The sequence below is a fragment of the Penicillium arizonense genome (genome assembly GCF_001773325.1).
Source record: "Penicillium arizonense strain CBS 141311 chromosome Unknown PENARI_contig004, whole genome shotgun sequence".
Classification (NCBI taxonomy): Eukaryota; Fungi; Ascomycota; class Eurotiomycetes; order Eurotiales; family Aspergillaceae; genus Penicillium; species Penicillium arizonense.
The window spans coordinates 1494327-1516653 of record NW_019173281.1 but is presented as its reverse complement, the minus strand read 5'-3'; the positions used below and the strand labels follow the sequence as shown (position 1 = coordinate 1516653).

The window sequence follows — 22327 nt, the reverse complement described above, 5'->3', positions numbered from 1 at the left end:
CCTGTTTATGGACAAGAGATCTGTCATTAAAAGGCACAGTTCACTATTGAAGTGAGTTCCAAGTCGGGTCCGATTCATATCCATTCATAGTCACCCGGAGAGGTCGATGGTATTATTGGCATCTGAGCCTGGGTCGTTTTCAATGCGAGCACCATTCGGTGGCAGTGCCTCAGCATGCTGCTGTGGTTGAGCTTGCGCAGGCCCAGACGAACTTTCTGATGCTCCGGGAATAGTGGACCTGATCTGAGCTTCACTCTTCTTCCGCGCATCTGCAATGAGGCGCTTGAAATCGTCATCGTGGTTTGTGGACCACTCGTTGGCATTGAAGTCCTTGCGCATAACGTTACTTGACGAAAGAAATGGTGATGGCGTAGCAGCATGCCCTCCCTGCGTCCGCTCCCAGATATCCAGCTCTGAGAGCAATATCCGTTTTGATTTGGGGTTTTTGGAATCGCAATTAGCGTTCCACAGGTTCATCCACTCCGTATGGCGTCGCTGCAGAAGCGGTTTGGGACCCCACTCTGGGATACCGAGGTCCCGGAGCTTCTTTCGCAATGAATTATCCTTCAAGATGGAGTAGTTTATGGCGGGGATTCGATCGGGAGGTTTGCCTAGGGTTAGATCCTTTTGGGGTGGGGCCATCAGTGACCTGCGATGTCAATTAGCATTCATATTCTTAGATTTCGGTAATAGAATCAACATACCCAAAAAGAGCTGGCTTTGGAGGCTGAGCTTCCTCCTCTGTGTGAACGTTTAAATGTGTGAAGACCGCTTCCTCCTTCATCTTCTGGGAGCAGATCGGGCACGCGACCATGCCATCTTCTATGAGATTATTAGACTGAGTTTGGCATACGAGTCCAAGATGTCATACCTGGAATGTACTCATCGTCATCTTGACTATCCTCGATAACCTCAGGAATGCTCTGAGGGGCAATCAGCGCTTCTACCGAGGTTCTTGTGGTTCTTTGAGACCGTGTTCGTCGGCCTTGCGAGCTGACTTCTGCAACTTGCGTTTCCTCCTCTGCAACGCGACTAACTTTTCGTTTCTTTACCGGTTGCTTGGTATCATCCTCTCCCTTCTTAAGGCGCTCTTTTTCCGCTCGCGCAAGCCCCAGGACACTCGGCCGTGCCGTCATAAACGCGTCGACCAGTTCTTGGACTGCCCAGTTACGGCGCAGCTTCAGCTCTTGGTCAGAGCTCCGGCAAGCAGGGCATTTCCCTTCAGTGCTTAGACAGCGGCGAATACATAGTGAACAGAATGTATGACTGCAAGATGTAATGACCGGGTTATCGAAGAAGTCTTTGCAGACTTGACACCGGAGCGAGGATTCGAGTGGCGCAAGTAGTGACAGAGGTGTTCCTACCCAATCGGTGGAATCGGGCAGGTCGAACGATTGATCCATTGGAGAAGAGACCTGTACCTCACGCGAGGTCTTTGTAGAATCTCAGATCTCGAGAGGAGAATGGGAGTGGAGTGCAGACGCCAAGACCCGCTGACTGATACGCGTTAAGTGGTTTGGGCACGCGTCGGAGCAACTTGCAACTCACAACGATGGACTCCAAGCTGTATCTGGCTGAGAATGTGCTCAATGAGCGACATGCTGTATGTTCCTCTTATATTCTCTTCAACGTTCATATTCTGACCGGGAATAGGTCACTTATCGCTCACTGAGCCGCGCGCTAAAGGTGCCCGCCAATCGAGCCAAACAGTAGGTCTAAGGACTTGGAGAAGATCCAGCAGAGGCTGACAATTTGGTTTCTTAGGGTTCTCTTTGAATTCCACCGCAATGAGAATGCGAAGAAGCCACAGACCGTCCACGCAACCTACGTCATCTCCGGTATCCAGAAAGCACCAGAGCCGGCTCCTACGAATGGCCATGCCAACGACGAGGATGAGATTATGCAGAGCAGCCCTGACTTGCCCAGCTCGATGCCGAACCAGGATGCATCTTCATACTCAACCCGCATTGCATCAATCATTTTAGCTCGTGAAGAAGACCTGGAAGGTATGGTGGTCCGAAGATCTCGATGGTAGACTGAATACTGAACGAACGGGGCAGATGCGAAATCAACTTTCCAATCGATATCTACAATCCATGTCTACAGCATTGAACCCACACCTCTCCCTGATTTGAACGTGTTGGTCGATGTCAGTCGCGAGATTGCGACCAAGTATGCGCAGGAAGATCCATTGGAGTGTGGAAAGCAATGGGGCATGATCCAGAACCGAAATGTCAAGGTATGATCTTATTATGGAAGACAGTTATAGTGATCTAACGGGTACGCTTTATAGCGGAGAACTGGCACGCGCCCACCTCCACCTCCAGCAGCTAAGGCTCAGGCGCCAGCTGCTAAGGCACCAAGGCCTTCTATCGAGTCAACAGTACCTGCCAAACGGCCATTGCAAAAGGAAGTCGATCCGGCAAAGGTTGAAACCAAGACCGATGATCCGAACTCTCAGCCATCCACTTCCGCAAACTCCCAGTCATCTTCGAAGTCCGCTGCCAAAGCTGCGCCTGCCAAAAAGGGCAGCTTGTTCAGCTCGTTCGCTAAGGCGAAGCCAAAGCAAAAGACAGCTGCCCCTGCAGAACTAAGCACGGAGGATGGTGAGTCAACCCCGTGCGATATTGAAACATTAGCTAACATATCGCAGTTGTGCTTGATGATGCTTCCGAAGAAGAACCAGAAGAACTGTTCCCTGATAGCGGTGACAAGGCAGCAGCTGCAAACCGCGAAAGCAGAAAAGAACGCGAAGAAAAGCTAAAGAAAATGATGGACGATGACGAAGCTGACGGTATGTGCCGAATTGCTACAGGAATTGCAACCCTACTAATATAAACCCAGACGAAGAAATGCCCGATGCTGACGAGGAACCATCTCGGGAACCTACCCCTATCGAGCAACCACCGCTATCCAAGCCAGTCGAACTTAAAGAAGAAGTAACCGTGCAAGGCGGGCGGCGGCGAGGCAAGCGACAGGTCATGAAGAAGAAGACGGTCAAGGACGAGGAAGGATACCTAGGTCTGTGCAGCACACTGGGACCCATTAATATATTTGTTACTAACTTGCAACAGTGACTCGGGAAGAAGCGTCGTGGGAGTCATTCTCCGAAGATGAGCCAGCCCCTAAGAAGAAGCCAGCAGTCAATGTCCCCAAGGGTAAGGCCGGTAAAGCTGGCCAGGGTCAAGGTAATATCATGTCTTTCTTTGGAAAGAAATGAGTTCAATCTTAAAGTTCTCACTCAATACCATGTTGTTTGTCTCTACGGAGTATAGAAGTAGAATTACCCAAAGAGGAAATTAAACAATGTCGATCTTCTCCGCACTCTGTGGAGAAGTGAGCATCCGTGCCTTGGCCGATGTCACCTCAGTTCGCAGTTTAATGCACCGAAATTGAAGTCAGGGCTACATTGCAGATAACTTAGAGTATCTCAACATGTTATGGAATGTGACCCTGCCCGGTTACGATCGACGTCCCCTCTTAATTACCCCGGCTCCCCCACAACTCCCTCTTTTGTTTCGACTACACCTAGATAACCTACTGCCATGACTCTGTCAGTCATCCTCGCCGCGTCTCTGCTGGGCCTTTCCAATGCCCTACCAGGTCGCGATAACCCGGCTATCCTAAAACGGGCTTGCCCTGACTATGTTTCATATGCGTCAACGCCGCAGTGAGTACTTCCCCACCAAAAGGTACCCGGACAATTGCTCATCAGGAATATGACAGTGCTCCTTATAGTGAAGGCCCTTTGAAGCTTCCCTACCAGCGACCCGCAGAAGCATGTCGGACGTTCTCATCGCCCGCCGTCGAGAAGGTCATCGACGATATAACATCGCGCCTAACAGACAAAGACCTGGCCCAGCTTTTCCGCAATGCCTACCCCAACACCCTTGACACCACTATTAGGTGGCACACAAACGGATCCAGTTCCTCTACGAAGCGGGCCAGCGCGCAATCTGGTGCGCAGTGGACAGGCACGCAGACATTCGTCGTGACAGGCGATATCAACGCCGAGTGGCTGCGCGACTCAACCAACCAGCTCACGAACTACCAAGCACTGGCTTCCAAAGACGCGAAATTGTACTCACTTATCCTCGGCGCAATCAACACCCAGTCCGAGTTCGTCATCCAGTCACCGTACTGCAATGCATTCCAGCCGCCATCTCTCAGCGGAATCAAGCCAGAAAACAGCACCCAAACGGACAAAGTCCACCCGGCCTATGAAAAGTCCTTTGTCTTCGAATGCAAATACGAGCTCGACTCGCTTGCGCATTTCCTCCTCCTCGGCACTGAGTTCCACGAGAACACCGGCTCAACCGATTTCCTAACAGACCGCTGGTACAAAGCTCTGCAGACCGTACTGCAGACCATCGACGCACAGTCTCAGCCGACCTTCAACTCAAAGAACCAATTCGTCACAAACGCATACACATTCCAGCGCCAGACGACTCTCGGCACCGAAACCCTCAGCCTGGAGGGCGTGGGCAACCCACTAAACAGCGGGACAGGCCTAATTCGCAGTGCCTTCCGTCCCAGCGACGACGCCACGATCTTCGGGTTCTTCATTCCACCCAACGCAATGATGTCCGTTCAGCTCCAGAAAACGGCAAAGGTCATCAAAGCCGCCGGTGGACCGGACGATCTAGTCAAGAACCTACAGGAGCGCGGCGAGAAACTCGCCAAGGCAGTCCGCGAGCACGGCATTGTCCAGCATCCCACCTACGGCAATGTTTACGCCTTCGAGGTAGACGGGTATGGCTCGCGCGTTCTCATGGACGACGCTAATATCCCATCACTTCTCTCTCTACCTTACCTCGGTTTCCTGGATAAATCGGACACTGTCTACCAGAATACCCGCAAGATGATCACCTCCAAGTCTGGGAACCCGTATTACCTGGAAGGTCCGGCATTCCGTGGTATTGGCGGCCCGCATGCTGGTCTTGAGAATGCTTGGCCTATGTCTTTGCTTGTTGCGGCTATGACTTCTGATGATGATGATGAGATCCTGGCGAATATTAATCTTGTTCGGGATTCAAGCTTGCTGGGCCTCGTTCATGAGTCTATTAATGTTAACAATATCAAGGACTATACTCGTCCTTGGTTCTCGTGGGCTAACTCCGTCTTTGCGCAGACCATTCTTAAGGTTGCTGCTGAGAAGCCGCATTTGATCTTTGGGAAGGGGGCAAAGCCTTATACTGTGCAATAGGCTTCATGGTATGCTTTGGGCTTGTTGCCGGAAGAAGTATCAACTATAGCTCCCAAGCGGGCAATTCATTGTTATCAAAATCAAATGAACTTCATATATAAGTCAGCATCGGGAGTAAAATTTTACCTGTTGTTCTGCAGCCAGAATTGAATACGTCTCTGGTATAGATCGATGGATCGAATCCTTCGAGAAGTCCTTTAATGTTCTAGTTCAAGCCTCTCGTATACGTAGTTAATCTGAGTAGATTCATCGTCATCTATAATCCTCATGGATGTTTCTGTGCAATGTTGGTGAAGATATAATAACAAAAGGGATATAAAATAACAATTAAATCAACACTCTCCGCAGGCCCTCAGTGCCTCCAAGTACTCTTCGTCCTGTGACGGGGCATCTTCCCTTGCCACTCTCCCATTTACCAGAGCGCTTACGAGAACCTTTTCCCTCAGAGACATCCCCAGCGCCCTTCTTAGTGTCTTCGTCGTCGCCAGTAATCTCCTCTTCCCACGGCGCACCAGCACCTTCACCAGTCATAAAGTCCAGCTGGCGCTGGTGCTCGCCATTCAGCCAGTGGAAGATGCACACATAGCAGAAGACATACCCTGTCTGGCATGCAGTCGGGTTAACGAGCTGGCCCATACAGACAGGACAAGTATTCGCACTCGAGGGATCAGCCGGAGGCAAAGACACGGTGTAAATGGGAAGATAAGAAGTAGCAGAGATAGGAGGCTGATGGCGACGTGGAGACTTAAGCGCTGGTTTTAAATCAGCAGCGGCACTCTTTTTAGCCTTCTCTTTCTCGTCTGACGATTTCCGTCTTTCAGCTGGAGAAGTGAGGCCCGCAACCACGGGAGCGGGCAGGTCGAGGACCTCAGTTGCCTTTCGGGCGAGCTGACGCGAGAAATCACTGGCATGCCACCATTCCAGGAACTTGAGAGCGAAGATCGATGCGGGGAGGAAGTACCGTAGCGAGGTCAGGGCTTGTGTATGGAGATTTTGGGGGCTGAGAAGACCGAGCAGACCACCGCCTGGTCGCTGAGAGCGGCCGGCACCAGGGCCGGGCTTGGGGTCTAGCACAGCGGCGATGGCGCGGTGGTCTGCGGCGCCGAGGCGGCGGATGCGCGTACCGATCAGCCATAGGAATGGCGAGGAGTACTTTGTGTTATCGAAGAGGTAGGCAAGATTGAACGCCAGAACGGAGAAGTAGTACGCAGCGTTGACGGACGGGTAGACTCTGCGTAGGAACCACTTATAGAAGTGGAAGATGCGCTGGCGCAGCGACGGGTTGGCCGGCAGATCGTCGCTGGGGTTGTATCGGGGGCCGCCGCCCATCACCAGGGATGCCTGCGGAGCAGCGTGGATATCATACCCTTCGTCAAGCTTGCGCTTCAGGTAGGGGATTCCGACCATGACGAACAGGTTCTTCCATATGTCTGTTGAGTGTAGTTTGAGGGCCTCACGCACGGGGCCAGCGGCGCCGACCTGGGCGCGCGGGATCTCGCCATTCTTGGTGCGGAGGACGCGCTCACGTTTCAGGGAGTAGAAGTTCTCTGTAAAGGAGCCGCCGAAGGTACGGAGGTAGTATCTTTCGACGACTAATGAGAGGAGAGCGTAGACTTCGTCATAGGAATTGAGGATCCGGAGGAGGTATCGCGGGTGGCGGTGTGTTGCGACTGCAAGGAGATAGCGTAGAGATGGTGGGAGGAGATCGGATAGCTGCTGTTCAGCGAGGAGTTCTGTCGCGTGCGAGCTTGATGTTAGCGATTCTGCTGTATGGGGGGCCCTTTCCCCGTGTCTGGGGTCTCCCCATCTCCGCGGGGAAGTGTCAATGGTAACTTACCGAAGAGCGACGGTTTGTTCTCGTCAAACTCCTGTTGTAGACTAGGAAGATACTCCATTGTCAGGAGCAATCATCCTTGGAAAGTTGGAATGGGGGGAGAGATGAAGGTGACAGTCGCCGGAATCAGTGATCGTCTGCCGAGGCTCAACTTATCCGAGCTGACTACTCCGTACATTCGAATTCATCAATGAAATACAACTTTGAGGACGCTCCAAACCATTGACATGAAAATTGATATTGTACATGCAGAATATATGCTATATTATTTTACAGATATTTGTTCTTCGTTCAGGCTCCGAAAGCAAGTGCCTCCTGGCAATCAGTCCAGAGGGGCATATAGAAACTCGGAGGACCATCTTCTTCACGCTTGTGAATGGTCGGGTCAGCCACCAAGATACAATGCATGATGGCGGGCACAACCAGACCTTCTAACGCAATCATAGGAGACTCCTCGGTCATCAGCGGTATGCCAAGAGAGAGGCACTCGCGTGCTCGCCGTTCGTCGCCAAGGTCAGCGTGCAACTGAAACAGCTGAGTGTAATCATCTCGTGTACGGCTAAGGCCTTTTACAGGAAACATATTCCACAATCGCCAGAACCCATCGTGGTCCCCGCACTGAAATAGCGTAACCATGAGCTTACGAGCTTCGCCGGCGTCGAATGGAACATTGGCTGCCGCGACAATCTTGGTCAGCCGAGACAAAATTCGTTCCTGGGACTTGGTTCGCTGAGTAGTAGATGATGGCTGCGAAGCCCCTTCCACGGACGATCCACTTGGCGTAACGCATGTTTGATAGAGGATGTTGAACATTCTCATGTTAAGAATGGGTACGCCACGTAGGCTGAGACGATCCAGTACACTCAGGGCAAGCTCCATATCATTTTCAGGAATATCAAATGCAAGTTCCTGTGGATTCGCACCAACTGGCCTCGGGGCCAGCAGGGCAGAGACAACATCAAAACCAAGGTCGTCCGGCAGATCGTAGCCATCCTGGAGGAAATCAGAAAATGCGCTGAACAGGGCATCTTTACTGTAAGCCGAGTGCTGTTTAGACACCGCAATTGACAGCAGCTTCAATCGAAGGATAGCCTTCTCCTGGGCGGAGATTTTTGTGGCGTGGTTGGTATAGAAGAGCCGTAGAAAAATAGTTGACGTGCGATCATCTGGACCACTCCCAAGCTCGCTCCGTGCATTCTCAGCCGGGAGTTCGCGGAGGATCTGAAGCAAAGACGCAGGTGTCATTTGGGATGCGACGGCTTCTGCGCTGCCAGCGGCGGGTGAAGCTCCGATAACAGGAAAAGCAGACCCTAGGCCAGATTCAATGGAATTCATTTCGGGTACTGCCAGTCGACGCATGGTATGGAAGCCTCTCTTTTGGTTGGGAGAGGAGCCGAAACCATCAGACATAGACCTGGGAGGTGCAGAGCTAGGCTCAGAAGAATCGGTCTGCCGAACGTTCTTTCGGCCTTCGCGGGCTAAAGTAGCCTCCCAAAGACCATCAAGGTCAACATCGGCCCGCTTCTCTTCCGTAAAAATCTGGACAACTACGTTAGTCCCAAGCTCGATGTTGCCAAATCCTTCGAAGCCGGCATCGCTAAGCTGTGTCTGAGAGATAGCATCCTTGTCCACCACGCCCGCGTTAACACAAATCCAGCCCGTGGTGATTCCATCGTCCTTTTCATCAACCATTGCACCTGCGGCGGCAGCAGCGCGCGCCCGTTTGGCTTTACGGCGGAGTTTAATCTTCAACTCGTTGCGTCCTAGCAGGCCGTCGGCATATGGAGACAACTTGTATTGACTTCGCAGCCAGCGGCAGAGGCGATCAGCGGACACATTTAAGTGCTTCACACTACGGGCAGTTCCAACGATCATGATCACATTGGCACCGAGAGCCGCGGGGATTTCGAGGCCGCGTAGGTCGAAAAGCTTCAGACCGTCAAGACCGAGATCTTTATATGTATATTCCAGAAGGGTGGAAAGCATCTCTGGGGAGTCATTGGGGATCTCAGGGAGATGGGCTTCAGTCAACGGACGATCCTCGACCGGCGCCTCCTCCTGCAGATACCAAGGAACATGCTGTGACGAGGCTGGCGCATTGCTTTCGGCTGGCACCGGGGATTCTCCTGGTTCAGCCAGATGGACGTCAAGGCGATGCGAAGTTGGAGGACGATCGGAGAAAGCTTTAAGGTTGGAGATTGAACCGAAGGGAAGAGGATATCGGGGGAGTCGAACACCTGAGACGGATACAAAAGACCGGAGTACCTCGTGACGACACGATTGGCATACAGCCCCTCGTAAAAGAGCCCTGCTCATTGTGAAGATGCTAAATCAAGAAAGTGAGGAAACCTGGAAGTCCTGATTTGCTCCGGATGATATCAACGATAGCAGCGCCAAACAATGCAAACAGCTGAGTCATCCAAAAAAAGATTCTCGGAGGGGCAAAAGTTACAAATCCACGATAACCAGTCTCGAGTCCTGGACTCTATACTACAGTTCATTTTTTTCTCTCTTTCTTTCAGGCATTCTACTCAAGATGTCGATGGATCTGGATGCCCCCGTCTATATGACGGGACAACAGGAGCAGATTGCTGCAACGTGCGTTGTGTTCCCCCGCTAATACCTGATTATGCTAATAATTTGCAGTATTCTTTGCTGCAACTGTGGTGCTCCCATTGATGGAACGACCTCAGCTGGAGCCCTCTGCTCAGACTGTATCCGACTCACTGTCGATGTTTCCCAGGGCATTCAACGTGAAGCCACCCTCCACACTTGCAAAGACTGCGAGCGATGGCTGCAACCCCCCCAAAGCTGGGTTGTCGCTGCCCCCGAATCGAAGGAACTATTGGCTCTTTGTCTACGCAAGCTGCGTGGTCTCTCCAAAGTCCGCATTATCGACGCCAGTTTCATCTGGACCGAACCCCACTCCCGCCGTATCAAGATGAAGATCACGATCCAACAAGAAGCCTTCCAGGGTACCATTATCCAGCAGACATTTGAGGTGGAATATGTCGTCGCCTCACAGCAATGTCCCGACTGTCAGAAATCTTATACCCATAACTCCTGGCGCGCCGCTGTTCAGATTCGTCAGAAGGTTCCTCACAAGCGAACCTTCCTCTACCTGGAGCAGGTCATTCTCAAGCACGGTGCCCACAAGGATACCGTCAACATTAAGGAAGCAAAGGACGGTCTTGACTTCTACTTTGCTCAGAGAAACCATGCCGACAAGATGGTCGAGTTCCTGCAATCAGTGACTCCTTGCAAGTCGAAGAAGTCCCAGGAACTCATTTCGATGGATATCCATACCTCTACCAAGTCATACAAGTTCACATACTCCGTTGAACTGATCCCCATTTGTAAGGACGACTTGGTTGCTCTACCACTTAAGCTGGCCCGCTCTCTGGGCAACATCTCCCCTCTGACCCTCTGTCACCGCGTCGGCACTGCCGTCAACCTCATGGACCCTTGCACCCTCCAAACAACCGATGTTCCCACCGGCGTTTACTGGCGCCAACCATTCAGGACTCTCGCCGATGTCACCGAGCTCAAGGAGTTCATTGTCATGGACATCGAGCCAACCGGTCTGTCCAACGGTCGTTACCTTATGTCCGAGGCCACCGTTGCCCGCGCCTCGGATCTAGGATCCAACGATATCACCTACTTCACCCGGACTCACCTCGGTGGTATCCTGCACGTGGGAGACTCCGTCCTCGGCTACCACTTGACAGGAACCAACTTCAACAACGAGCACTTTGAGGAAATCGAGCGTAGCCACCAATACGGCTCGACAGTTCCCGATGTCGTCCTCGTGAAGAAGCACTATGTCCGCAGCAAGAAGTCTAAGAACCGCAGCTGGCGCCTCAAGCGTATGGCTAAGGAGTACGAGGAGGAAGCCCTCGCTGGCGGTAACGTACCCAGCACCAAGCGCCAGGAGCAAGAGCAGAACCGCATGGAGCAGGACTACGAGATGTTCTTGCGTGATGTTGAGGAGGACCAGGAGCTGCGTCAAACTCTTGACCTGTACAAGGTCCGCCAACAGCAACCCCGACCCGAGCAGATGGAGGTGGAGATGGCCGAGGATGATGATGTGGATGAGCAAGACGAGACCGTGCCTAAGATTAACATGGACGAGCTGCTTGATGACTTTGACGACATGAACATGGAAGACAATGAATAAGCTCTCTGAGCTTACTGCGCGTGATATCCTTGACGATCATGGCACTGGCCGGCGTTTCTGTTATGTTTCCTGGGTCTTTCAATCCAACAAAAAAAGTTCCTTATTTTCAAATAGATATATGCAATGTACAGGATGCGGATGCAATCTTCATATACTCCGATAAAAAAATGGCATAGATATCTAACAGTCCAAGAATAGTAGACCAGCCTAGAAAATCTTCCCAAGCACCCTCTTCGCATCATCAGCAACAGCGCCCTCCTTACTCCCCTGAACAACCTCACTCTGCTGGAATCGTCTCCGAACAGGCTGAGCAATCTTCTTCTGCGACACCTCCTCCCCCTTCTCAGCCTCAGCCTCCAACCTCCTCCTCGCCTTCTCCTCATTCTTCCTCGCCATCCCATCAGCAACACGCCCGCTCTCAACACCAGCAACAAACATCTTCTCCTCCTTCTTAGCGCGCGAATCCTCAATCCGCTGCCTAGCCTCGCGCTCACTCCTCTCACGCTGAACTTGTTCCATCAAATCCGTCCACTTAAATCCACGCAGGTACTTCATATTCCACACATCATCGTGGTACCAGCCTCCCTTGCGCCCGCCGACAATATGCGCATTCAGCGTCTCGGCGCAAATCTTGGCTGTCTTCTTCGAGGCGAATTCAACCCATCCGTCCGTGTAGGTTTTGCGCTTGTTGCTGCGGCGCCGGTTTCCTGCTGCTGAGGGGAGGAGAGGGGCCAGGAAGATCTTTGTGACTGGTTCGAAGCCGCGTTGTTCCAGCATCGCCTTCAATGCGAAGGGCTTGAGGTAAGGTGGGAGAGAGGAGAGATAGATGACGCCTGTTTTGTTCTTCTTGGGGGGTTTGCCGTTGACGGATTTGGATTTCTTTTCGGTTGGTTGGAGGGCTTTTGTGCGTGCGATTTTGGCGGCTGCTTCTAGGAATGCGCTGTCTTGGTCTGCTTCGTCGTCGTTGGAGTCGTCTTCTTCTTCATCCTCGTCCGCTTCGTTTGTGGCTTGCTTGGTCTTTGCTTGCTTGCGGCTCTTGCCTTTGCCGCGGGTTTCTTCTTCTTCGGGTTCGTCATTGTCGTCGTCTTCGTCTGACTCTACTCCGAAGAAGTCTTGCGTGTCGGCTGTTCGTCGCCGCTTTACGGCTCGTCCTTTGCTCTCTGCCACATTGGCTTCTGAGTCGTAGCCGCGATCGCTGGTCTCATCATCGCTGGCTGCAGTGTCCAGGAACTCGTTGTGTGTGCGGGTCGTCATTTTGGAGGTTTGAGGGAGTGTAGACTTTCGTGAGAGGCGGGAATCATCCAACTTTTTTTTAATGCGGTGGCCCGTGCGCCCGCGGGACTATACAAGTGCCAAGTTCAATCTTGAGTTTACAGATATCAGAAGAGTAAGAAATTGACAAAGTGACTTGACATAGTAAATTGTATATACGACTTCTAGTGTATCTTCGAAGCAAGCTATCCAAGCTTCTAATGCAAAAAAAAAAAAAGAAAGCCCTCCCGAGGTATCCACGAAACGCCAACAAGAAGTGGTAATGTGGTCGAGGACTATCCATACCCGAATCTCATGATGTATGTTCAGACAAGAGAAAAGAAAACAAATGATCAAGAAGTCAGAGGCCTTTAAATGCCTAGCGACCACTTCAAGCGCTCATAAACAAAGAAACTGGTAGCAACCATGGGAATAACCTTCATATACCCGATAGTCAACCCAACCCAAAAACCACGGAATCCTCTCTCAAGCCAGATAGTACGAGCAGTGTCGGCAAGTCCAAGACGGTGCCCATCACCTACTGCACCACTAACTTGCATGCGTCGGCGGAGGACCTCGAGCGGGTAGGAAGACGTTTGCGAGACCATACCAGCCAGTGCGCCGGAAGATAGCTCTGCAACAGCAGTGAGTTGGGGTCCCTTGTCAGACCTCTTAGATGTCGAACCAGGGATGGTGGTATATTTCGCAACAGCAGGGAGACGGAGCCAGTCGCCGACGGTGTCGTGAGTGAGGAACGACATGCCAGCGTAAGGAAGCATTCCGAGGATAGTAGGAGTAAAGCCACGGTAGAAATTGGTGAGTCCAGAGCGCGGGACAACCTTGTTCACAGCTGCGGAAGCACTTTCAGCAGCAGCGACGGTAGAAGATTCGGCAGCCGCAGCGGAGCCTGTTGACGGGGACCGCGCGCGCTCATTGTAGATCTGACGGCAGACGTCTGTCAAGGAAGAGCGGGATGACTGTTTCGTTTCGAAGGCCATTCGCACTCGGAGGAGTTCTAGTGGGTATGTGAAGAAGACAGACGTGATTCCTGCCATGCTGCCCGACGCCAGCCGGCGGAATACAGTCTCTTTATCCCGTGAAGGAATGACAACTGCGCGGATCTGTTCGTATGCAAGAAATTTGATGGCGGCGTATGGGAAGATTCGGATGAGAGTGGCGGAGTGGCCTTTGAACAGGCCCATTGCACCTTCAGAGCGCTTGATGTCTCGAATGGCTGCGGAAAGGCCATACCAGCTGCCTGTGTATTTTGCGAATTGAGGGTTTGAGGCTTGGAATAGGATCTTGACACGGTCGAGGGGTGCCACGACGGTTTTGGCCTAGTTTTCCCACCAGGGTTAGTATATGACTATCGCAACTGGGTCTTCTTCACCCGCGACGCACTTACCGCACACCCCGCCAGTCCTCCAGCTAACCCGGTTCTTGAGATGTAATCCAAGCTCTGTTTTTGTGGCGGCTTTGTTTCGCCATTTTGCTGGCCTGCGGTGACGGTTTTTGAGACCATGGGGGCTTTTGCGCTACTTGTCATCGCGCTCGGCGATCTTGAATGTGAGATTTCGCTCATCGGAGCAGACTGCAGAGTGGATTCTTGGGTGTCGTGAGGCGGGATCCGTGATTGTGTGTTGCTGCGATCGTGATTGACATGGTCTGAATAACCAGTCGACATGGGAAGAGAGAGCGCTGAACAGCCGAGGCCGGGGGAAATATCTGGGGCAATAACGGTATCCCCTCGTGATCAGTTCGGCGATAATCAGGAAGAAAAATCTCGGGCTACCGGATGATGTTCGGGAGCCTCCAATCGGGCAGGGAGAGGGTCCTTAGTCCCTTGAATATTATAAACAATGTGAGAGAATGTGTAGAATGTGCAATGGAGAGTGTAAGAGAGAAGAGACAGGTGTGTGTTCACATTCACTGACGTATTTTGGCTGGCGAAGTTCCGAGTGTACGGACTGACATGCCGATACCAGCCGCCCCCCGCAAATAACCGGTGGATTACCATACCGATACCGAGTGGCGGGCCAACGAGTCCCGAGAAACCGAATTGTCATCCGCTGACCTACTGAGTTTATACCCGACTCTACTAGGAATATCTTCACTCTATGTTTGCATTTCTAAAGGTCACACCTGCTAAATAGAAAACTCCCTCCATGCTCGAAATGTTTACGAGGCAGAATAGAATGGAAATAGTACAAAGAATATCGTGGTCGCGTAACAAGTGAAGGATCAACGGTTGCGCCGGGAGCTCTGTCGAGTCAAGGTCTTCGCCTTGGTCTCCCTGGTGTCATCGGAAACCCGCTTGGTGCGCTTGGCAGGCCGGTCAGGGTCAACGTGGAGATGGCCATTCTCGGACAGGGCGGTGTTGTTCTTCCAGTGCAGACAACGGAGACCGTGTTTGTTTACATCCATATAGGTTTTGGTGCGAGTGGTCACACGTTTGGCTGGGATATCCTCCGACTCCGCCCTCTCCGCGGTCCGGGTCAGGTACGCCTGGCGGTTCTTCATGTACTTGGCGATATAGTCCTGCTGCTGCAGGAGCTCCTTCAGCAGCTTGGACTCTCGGTTGCCGCGCGGGTCTAGCCATTCGGTAAGCTGGTCAATGGCATCCGGGTCCTCGTAGTAGCCCCATTCACGGGCATTGGACAGATGGGTCGGTCCCTCCTCGTGCTTCTTGCGCTCCGCTGGAGTGGTCCCGAAGTGCCTCTGGTATTGCTTGCGCTGCTCCTCGGTCATGTCGATGAAGCCGGCGTGCTCCATTGCATCCGGACCTTGTACCCACAGACGACCATTAGCGTATAGTGCCTCTGCAGTCGAACTTTCTGGCATGCCCTCGTAGGGCATTGCGTTCCGCTCGAACCACCAGTAGCGGTTGCAGAAACGATCCTGTCCAAGGCATCGGGTTCGGGGGCAATCGGCCTCGCGAAGGTTGTTTTCAACCGTCTCGATCTCATCCTGGAGTTTGTCGACCTTGGCCTTCTGGTCATCGATCTTCTTCAGGACTCGTTGGTATTGTTTCGACCCCTTTGGTTGCTTCGCAAGCTGCTCCTTTCGCTCTTTCTCCAGTTCTTGCTTGCGTTTGCGCTCGAGGGCACGATCGGGACCTCCCCGAAGCGCACGTGGCCGAGGGGTATCCTCGTCTTCAGTATCGACAGGCATTTCAGAATCGCCTTCCAGGCCAGTCATCCTAGAATCATCCAGCCCATCCAGTTCGGGAACGGGTGTGGGGGACTTTCCGTTCTTTTCGGGCTCGGGCTGGATGGCCTTGCGCTCCTGATGAAGTTGACGGAGCTCGATAAGTCTAGAATATTTGTTAGCGGTTGCTAGTATCACAATAGGAGCGTAACTTACGCTGCTTTGCGCGCCTTCTGGTACTCGATTTTCTCCTTGCGCAATTCCGTCATCTGGTTGCTGCATTCTTCCAGATAATTACGGATCGCCTTGGTTTCCAGGCTGAGCATGCAAATGATCTGCAGGGCCTTGGTGCGCATGTTGATATCGAGAGTGCGGTATTGCTCCAGCGCGGTGTACTGGGTAGGCTCTGCATCGAGAGGCGCCAAGTGTTTGAGGATATCGTTGCAAGTCTGCTCTGAACGGGGACGGGCTGACATCTGGTGCAACAGACCGATCATCACCATCTGCCACCCACCGTTGCGGAAGTCACGTTTGCGAAGACGCTCAATCCAGCCGTACTTTTCGAACATCTCGGCAGCACGGTGAATCTTGGTCTCGTCTCCTTCATCGTCGTCGCCGATATGCGATTTGATGGTCTGTGCCTCCTCCATGGCCAGGCTTCTTCTGGTAGTCATTCTACCGGGCCCGGCAGCCGGCTTAGGGGGTTCTTCCTCGTCTTCGTCTTCATCTTCTTCGTCGGACTCATCCGAGTCATCAACTGGGAAGTCAGGGAGAGAAACTTGAACAGCACCGCCCTCATCCCCCGTCGCATTGACCAGTTTCTTGAGAACGGCGCAATGGATCTCCACAAACAACTCGCAGTCCATCTCCTCTGACGAAAATCGCATAGCTTGGACGAAGTCGTCAAAAGTGAAGGAATCCAGTTCGAACACCTCGCAGTAAACATTAAGTGTATTCCAGGTCTCCAGAAGTAATCCCACCGTTTCAGGCTCAAGATCATCTGGCAGGAGGTCTTCGGTTCCGTCATCTTCGGACTCACCCACCATCAAAAACTTCAAAGTAGGACGATGTTGCCTCTCCTGATTAGGAGCAAGATCCAGATCCTCAATGGGATACTTGATGGGTGGTGGGGTGGGCGGTCTTGATTCATTCTTGATGACAACATAAGGGCTCCCACCTGCAGAAAACTTCCGATCGCCAACCAGTGGCGGCTTGGTGGGACGCAAGGGGTTAGAGGGGAGCAGGAATGACGGATTGCCATTCAGTGATCGCTGATACTCCTGGTACTGCGCTTCCCTCGACTTCGCCATGTCGTGTGCAGACAACTTGGACTTCTGTCCCTTTGTGGCTGGTTTCAATTCAGGGAGTTGTTGAGAAGAGAAGAAACCGAAGAAGCCGTCTTGGTCTGCCTTCTTCATTGCCTTCTTCTCTGCTACCTTGGCGCCGTATTGCAGATGCTTGGGTACCTCGATTGGGATCTTGTACTCCTCGGCGACAGAAGGCTTGACCAACCAAGGAGCACCGGTCCATGACTCCCTGGTGACATTATTCTTGATAAAGCCGCGCAGCATCAACTTGGTGAATGCCTTTCGGTCGCGTGTGATGTGGTCCTGATCCAGCAGGGCCTCCTCATTTTGCCGGTCTAGGATCTTGACCAGATAACGGGCGAAAGCAGGCGTTCTAATAGTTCCGTCGGCAAACAGCTGTTCAGCGAAGTTGGCCTTGTCCCGAATAGTACCATGAAGCCGGGTGCTATCCTCCAGCAAGATTAGAACGGCTTCGCCGGGATAGAAGTCTGATTTGAATTCCTGGATTTGTTAGAATATGAGGCAATAAGAGCAATTCGAAATCATACTTCGTAAATCTCGTCCACTTGAAAATCAAAAGTTAGCTTGGTCCTATCGAATAAAACAGTAGTGGCATACCTAGACTGTCAACCCTTGAGACTGTGGAGAATTGGATTCGGCGGAGAATAGGTTCTCTCAGCGCATCTGGGAAACTGTTGTTCACTTCACGCGATTCCTCAGTCTAACAACAATTTAGCATTTATCCGTCACTCCGAGTCTAGATCATAATGTACCTCACTCCGCAGTGCCTCGAAAAATGTCAACCCCGAGTGGCCGGTGATCTCGCAAATGAATCGGCGTTGCTTGTAGAAATCCATTCGCTGGAGGTAGGGCTCGTAGGTGGTGAAGACCTCGTTAGTCTCTGGAATGACCCAAACCTGAAGGAGAACAGAGGTCAGTGGTTGGTGATCCACAGGTGTCGAAGGTGCTTACCTCGGAGCTGTCATCTTCAATGACTGTTTGTGGGAGGTATTGAACCGGTTTGCGTTTGAAGAGTACCTGAGCGAACGATTGTATAAGCCTCTGTATTCCGCAACATCCATCACATTTTCCGTGGCGTCTCCGCAGCCATTCCATCGGATAAGGTGCCGCATACCATGATCTTCTAAAGATTGCGTGCGGACGCGCCAGTCGACCAAAATCTATCGTCAACGGGGTCAATCATGAACGGACTAGACAAAACGCGGTCCTGGTCAGCGGATGCAGCACATTGTAGAATTGCGGAGGTGAAGGTGAACAGCGCGTCAACCCCGAAATTGGCGCAGAGGGGACGGGAGTCGCGGTTTGGATAGCAGAGACTCCAGCAGTTTGGGTCTGAGTCGATGGTTCACGGGGAGGGGGTCGTCGTGATCAGGCCTGGTCGCAACCACAGATCACGCGAATGGCCATGCGTCGGGGAAATCAACGGACTTACCGGAGTAGAACGCGTCCAGTATAGTATTGCAGTGACCCAAGCAATGAGGTGCAGAGTGGCGAGTGGTGGTCCAGGGGGGAGGAGATTGAAGGAGGAAGAATCAAGAAAGAAGGAAAGGCATAAAAGAAGCGGTAGATCGTTGCAGGACCGCGCCCCGGACGCTGATTGGCCGAAACGGGGAGCCCGCGGGAGCAGCAAAGACAAAACTCTCAGGACCTTCGACCTTCTCCTCCTTCTTCCTCCCTCTGCCCTCTTTTCATTGTCATTTACACCCCCAACGGGGTCTTTATTTGCACTCATTCGACTCGTCTGAGCTAGGAGATTCTATCTATTATATCTACAATTTAATATTTGTATATAGCTATATGTTTCCTACGCGATTATCAATTTCTACTCTCGGCCCTCTCCCGGTCCTGATCGGAGCATTGGCAGATCGTACTATGACCACCATGTTAGTCTACACATCACTCTAGGGGAATAACATCAAGATTCTATTGACTTGATGTTGTATTTAGAGATGTGTCACCCGCGTCCAAACATTGCGATATCTATTCTAAGCTCTTTTTGTTTGTGAGAACACCTAGCACCTCCCAACCTTGGCTTTGTTCCCAAACGCGCCTCGACCCCTTTTACATCCATTCGCAGGTCGATTTTGTCTTCATAAACCTAGTATCTACGTTTAATCAGTCATTGACTATAGGATTATTTGAAGGTTAGTAGTCATTTCATACAGATGCATGCGTCCAAAGCCTTACACAACCGGGGCCATACTACTTGACCTTCATCCCTGATTAAGAGACCTATTGTTTGTATTTGCATCAAGGTCTACTCGCACTTCCACTGTAATAGAGTTCCTCTTTACGACATGACTAGATAAAACAGGCAGGGTTATCAAAGGGCTTTGTATGCAATCCTTGCAAGCTACAATGCCTTGCATTTCAATTTATTTGCACCCCATATCTATTGCAAAATACCTGTGGACTGTTCCTAACGCATAGATCCAGTTTTAGACAATCAGTCATAGCTAATGTGAAGATATGAAGTGTCGCCACTCACGGGGACATAGGGATTGATGCGCAGTATCGACTCAGATATACGTTGCTTGCATCCAAGCCTATCAGTCCAGCACCGGGTACCTGTCTATATGTATACCCGGTTTACTGTATACAAGGGCTTAATTATGCATATTGTCAATGCAAGGATCCGCTCTGCGACTACCTCCAAGCTTCCTAGAGTAGTTGCGCCAGCTGTTGATATTAATGATCAATGCATAAGCTATGTACTTTTAATATGATTATATCGGAGTACCATTAAGTGGATAATTTGCTCAAGTACTTTGAGAATCGATCGGTTTTTTAATGAATTTGGTGAAAGTTTGGCAATATATATAGTGGGTGTCTCCCTACACCAATAACAGGTCCAAAAAACTACCATAACAGAATATAACAATAATAGAAATAGCCACGTAGTACAAAGCAATACAAAAATCAAAGCGAAACGGAAGCCTCCCCGGGTTTCTATTCCGGCTGCGTTTGCAGGCCAACCATGGATGAGTGGAGGTTAACCCAATTGGTCTAGCGTGGGAATAGACTCCTGTGATCTGTGGGTCTGATCCACGTGGATACAAACAGTGCAAACGGCACATTACATCATTTCTCTCGCCTACCAAAAAGTCAGGTATGCTGATACAAGTACAGTATTCCATACGAAAAGGTATCTGTTTATTTTGGTAGCAATAATCTATGCTGTGAAATAGACCACCATGAATCCCACCCAGCTTCCGACCACTCCGAGCGCGGAATAACTGCTCATAAACATCAAGGGCAGAAATTCGAGTCGGTCCCAACCGAAGATCAATTGGTGGCCCAGAGAGCAGTACACAATCAGAGGGATGGAGATGGTCAAGTAAAGTAGCGCCAGCCGATCAAAGACGAAGATACGGGGCCGCTCTGGGACGGGCGCGACTTGGTCAAAGACGAAGAGGAATAGCACCAACCACAGCACCGTGTAAACAGTCTTTAGGGGGAACTCGGCTGCTGTGAATAACAATGGGAAGAGTGAGACGTGTCCTGCCACTGCCAGAGGCCGAAAGGCGCTGAAGTACCGACGGTCCTTGAGTGCGATGAGGCTGAAGGGGATGATGATTAGGAGAATGGCCTTCTCGTGTACATGCCAGCCGAAAAGGAAGGATGCGTAGCCACAGAGTGTGATTGCTCCGACGAAAGTATCCCAGTCTGGACGGAACCAGAGCTTGACTAGAGGGATCTAGAGAATTGTGAGTGTGGGTCTATAACACAGAGGTGAAATGCGTACCAGTTGGAACAAGAAGGTTAGCAAGAAGGTATGCTCCTTGGTGACCTCGGGAAGAATGGCAAAGGAAGTATCTCCCACAAGTCCTCGCGTAACACTGTTCAAGGCGTCGGTGTTCACAGGGAGTCCCAGTCTTGGAGCAACTGCGGAAAATGTCAGGAAAGTTCTACTCTCCATGGAACCGAGTAGGAGTAGAAGAGTACTCACGTGGAATCAAAGCTCGATCAGTGAACGAGTACATTGCCCAAATATTCGGAGCCCAATAGGCATGGCACAGCCCCCGGGAGAATGGGAAGAGTCTATCCTTGAGTTGCAGCAACTGACCCCATTGCGCAAAGGGACCGAAAGCAACCGCGAACACACCAACCACACACACTCCAAGCTTGAAAATGTTTCCGAAACGAGGGCGGAATACCGATCTAGGATCCAGACAGTAGGCGCGCAGGAGGTAGACGAAGTATGCGAGGGCAAGGTAGAGATAGATATGTTTCATGCACAACAGGACTGCGAACAGGATCCCACTGTAGAGAAGAGTCGATTGCTTGCGGGCCAAGACAATTGACAGAATCAAAACGCCGTACATGAACCCATTGTATTGGAAATGGATGTGGTCGATTATGAAGAGGCCCGGGGATAGCAAAATGGAAAGACTAGCCACATGCGCAGCCAGCCTGTTTGGCAAAGGGACGGACTTGACGAATCTAGATGATACTGCGGTTAGCATTCTGTACCGCATCAACACCGAGAAGAAGCGTATCTTACCGACTTAGCGCGTATACAAGAACGAATTCCGTCAAAATGACAGTTGCTCTCTGAAAGTACACGGTCTGCCACGAGTCATAGCCCAGGTTCTTCACCACCAACATCGCAGGATCCACATATGCGGCTGCTTGGGACAACAGCCATTCAAAAGCTGCAAAGAATGGCGGGTAATCGAGTGTCCATTCGGAGGATTTCTAAACCAGTCCCCAGTCAGCGTCCACACTCAGCCTGCATGCGCTCAATAGAACCCACCTCGTAATACCATTCTTGAACAGGAAGGGAGTGGGTTATGGCGAGCCAGTTCCGATGAACCTCAAAATCGGTAGATTTACTATGATCAACAGAAAAGGATCAATTAGCTCAACACGAACACTCAACTGCGGCGAGACGGCGGGACTCACTATGCGGGGAAAAGCAGAACCTTGAACGCAGCAGCGACGATGGCGCATTGCGTTAGCGAGGGGTATAATTCAGCCATTGGAGCTATTGCGCATGATAATGCGACAAAGCTGGGAGCTGAGAGAAAACTGACGCGACAAAGGACAAAGTTTGAAGCTCCCTCCGCATGTTGCACGTGACCCGGTGCGGAGGTCAAATCAGAAGGGAAACAGAAGGACAGATATCAATACTCTAAGTGCGATATCGAGGAACACTCTCCGCATGGACTTCACGGACGTCGGAATCCGCCATACCCTTCTCAACAGTGTACAGCTTCATCACTTTTTTGATTTCTCGCCGTCCGCTGCTGCCATTGCTAAGGAGGCTCGTCTCTGCGTTATTGCCGTTGTTGTTGGCTGGATCACCACTCGTGTTGTCTCCAGTCTTTGCGATCGAGGACGAAATTGTGACTGTGATAAAGGCCATTGAGAGTGCTCAAAGA

The 22327-nt window shown here is 51.4% G+C and overlaps 9 protein-coding genes across 9 annotated transcripts; 3 read left to right on the top strand and 6 right to left on the bottom strand.

Annotated features, from left to right (window-relative positions):
* Positions 1–90: 90 nt before the first annotated feature.
* On the bottom strand, positions 91–1403 carry rad18 (E3 ubiquitin-protein ligase RAD18; the record flags this gene model as incomplete). The annotated part of the gene is made up of 3 exons (XM_022629325.1): positions 91–649; positions 705–822; positions 872–1403. 3 exons carry the CDS (start codon positions 1401–1403, stop codon positions 91–93), a joined length of 1209 nt encoding a protein of 402 aa, XP_022490682.1.
* A 149-nt stretch (positions 1404–1552) lies between these two features.
* On the top strand, positions 1553–3220 carry PENARI_c004G11535 (uncharacterized protein; the record flags this gene model as incomplete). The annotated part of the gene is made up of 8 exons (XM_022629459.1): positions 1553–1603; positions 1654–1709; positions 1765–2006; positions 2061–2239; positions 2294–2606; positions 2654–2794; positions 2845–3021; positions 3075–3220. The coding sequence occupies 8 exons, from the start codon at positions 1553–1555 to the stop codon at positions 3218–3220; spliced, it is 1305 nt and encodes a 434-aa protein (XP_022491029.1).
* A 325-nt stretch (positions 3221–3545) lies between these two features.
* On the top strand, positions 3546–5206 carry PENARI_c004G06065 (glycoside hydrolase family 125 protein; the record flags this gene model as incomplete). Its single annotated transcript, XM_022629176.1, has 2 exons — positions 3546–3670; positions 3739–5206. The coding sequence occupies 2 exons, from the start codon at positions 3546–3548 to the stop codon at positions 5204–5206; spliced, it is 1593 nt and encodes a 530-aa protein (XP_022490637.1).
* Positions 5207–5533: 327 nt separating this feature from the next.
* On the bottom strand, positions 5534–7101 carry pex12 (ubiquitin-protein ligase peroxin 12; the record flags this gene model as incomplete). Its single annotated transcript, XM_022629379.1, has 2 exons — positions 5534–6939; positions 7044–7101. 2 exons carry the CDS (start codon positions 7099–7101, stop codon positions 5534–5536), a joined length of 1464 nt encoding a protein of 487 aa, XP_022490806.1.
* A 230-nt stretch (positions 7102–7331) lies between these two features.
* On the bottom strand, positions 7332–9356 carry PENARI_c004G07275 (RsfS/YbeB/iojap family protein; the record flags this gene model as incomplete). The annotated part of the gene is made up of 1 exon (XM_022629231.1): positions 7332–9356. The coding sequence occupies one exon, from the start codon at positions 9354–9356 to the stop codon at positions 7332–7334; it is 2025 nt and encodes a 674-aa protein (XP_022491149.1).
* A 220-nt stretch (positions 9357–9576) lies between these two features.
* Positions 9577–11217, top strand: PENARI_c004G06560 (ribosome-binding protein NMD3; the record flags this gene model as incomplete). Its single annotated transcript, XM_022629195.1, has 2 exons — positions 9577–9638; positions 9687–11217. 2 exons carry the CDS (start codon positions 9577–9579, stop codon positions 11215–11217), a joined length of 1593 nt encoding a protein of 530 aa, XP_022491229.1.
* Positions 11218–11424: 207 nt separating this feature from the next.
* Positions 11425–12471, bottom strand: PENARI_c004G01692 (RNA-binding ATPase activator ESF2; the record flags this gene model as incomplete). Its single annotated transcript, XM_022628953.1, has 1 exon — positions 11425–12471. The coding sequence occupies one exon, from the start codon at positions 12469–12471 to the stop codon at positions 11425–11427; it is 1047 nt and encodes a 348-aa protein (XP_022490683.1).
* A 368-nt stretch (positions 12472–12839) lies between these two features.
* Positions 12840–13990, bottom strand: PENARI_c004G12203 (coenzyme A transporter; the record flags this gene model as incomplete). The annotated part of the gene is made up of 2 exons (XM_022629499.1): positions 12840–13805; positions 13874–13990. The coding sequence occupies 2 exons, from the start codon at positions 13988–13990 to the stop codon at positions 12840–12842; spliced, it is 1083 nt and encodes a 360-aa protein (XP_022490944.1).
* A 719-nt stretch (positions 13991–14709) lies between these two features.
* On the bottom strand, positions 14710–22311 carry PENARI_c004G11571 (uncharacterized protein; the record flags this gene model as incomplete). Its single annotated transcript, XM_022629462.1, has 13 exons — positions 14710–15781; positions 15832–17423; positions 17471–17487; positions 17541–17643; positions 17696–17839; positions 17895–17960; positions 20149–20640; positions 20689–20828; positions 20893–21386; positions 21448–21641; positions 21700–21778; positions 21849–21930; positions 22140–22311. The coding sequence occupies 13 exons, from the start codon at positions 22309–22311 to the stop codon at positions 14710–14712; spliced, it is 4647 nt and encodes a 1548-aa protein (XP_022490824.1).
* Between the last annotated feature and the right edge of the window lie 16 nt (positions 22312–22327).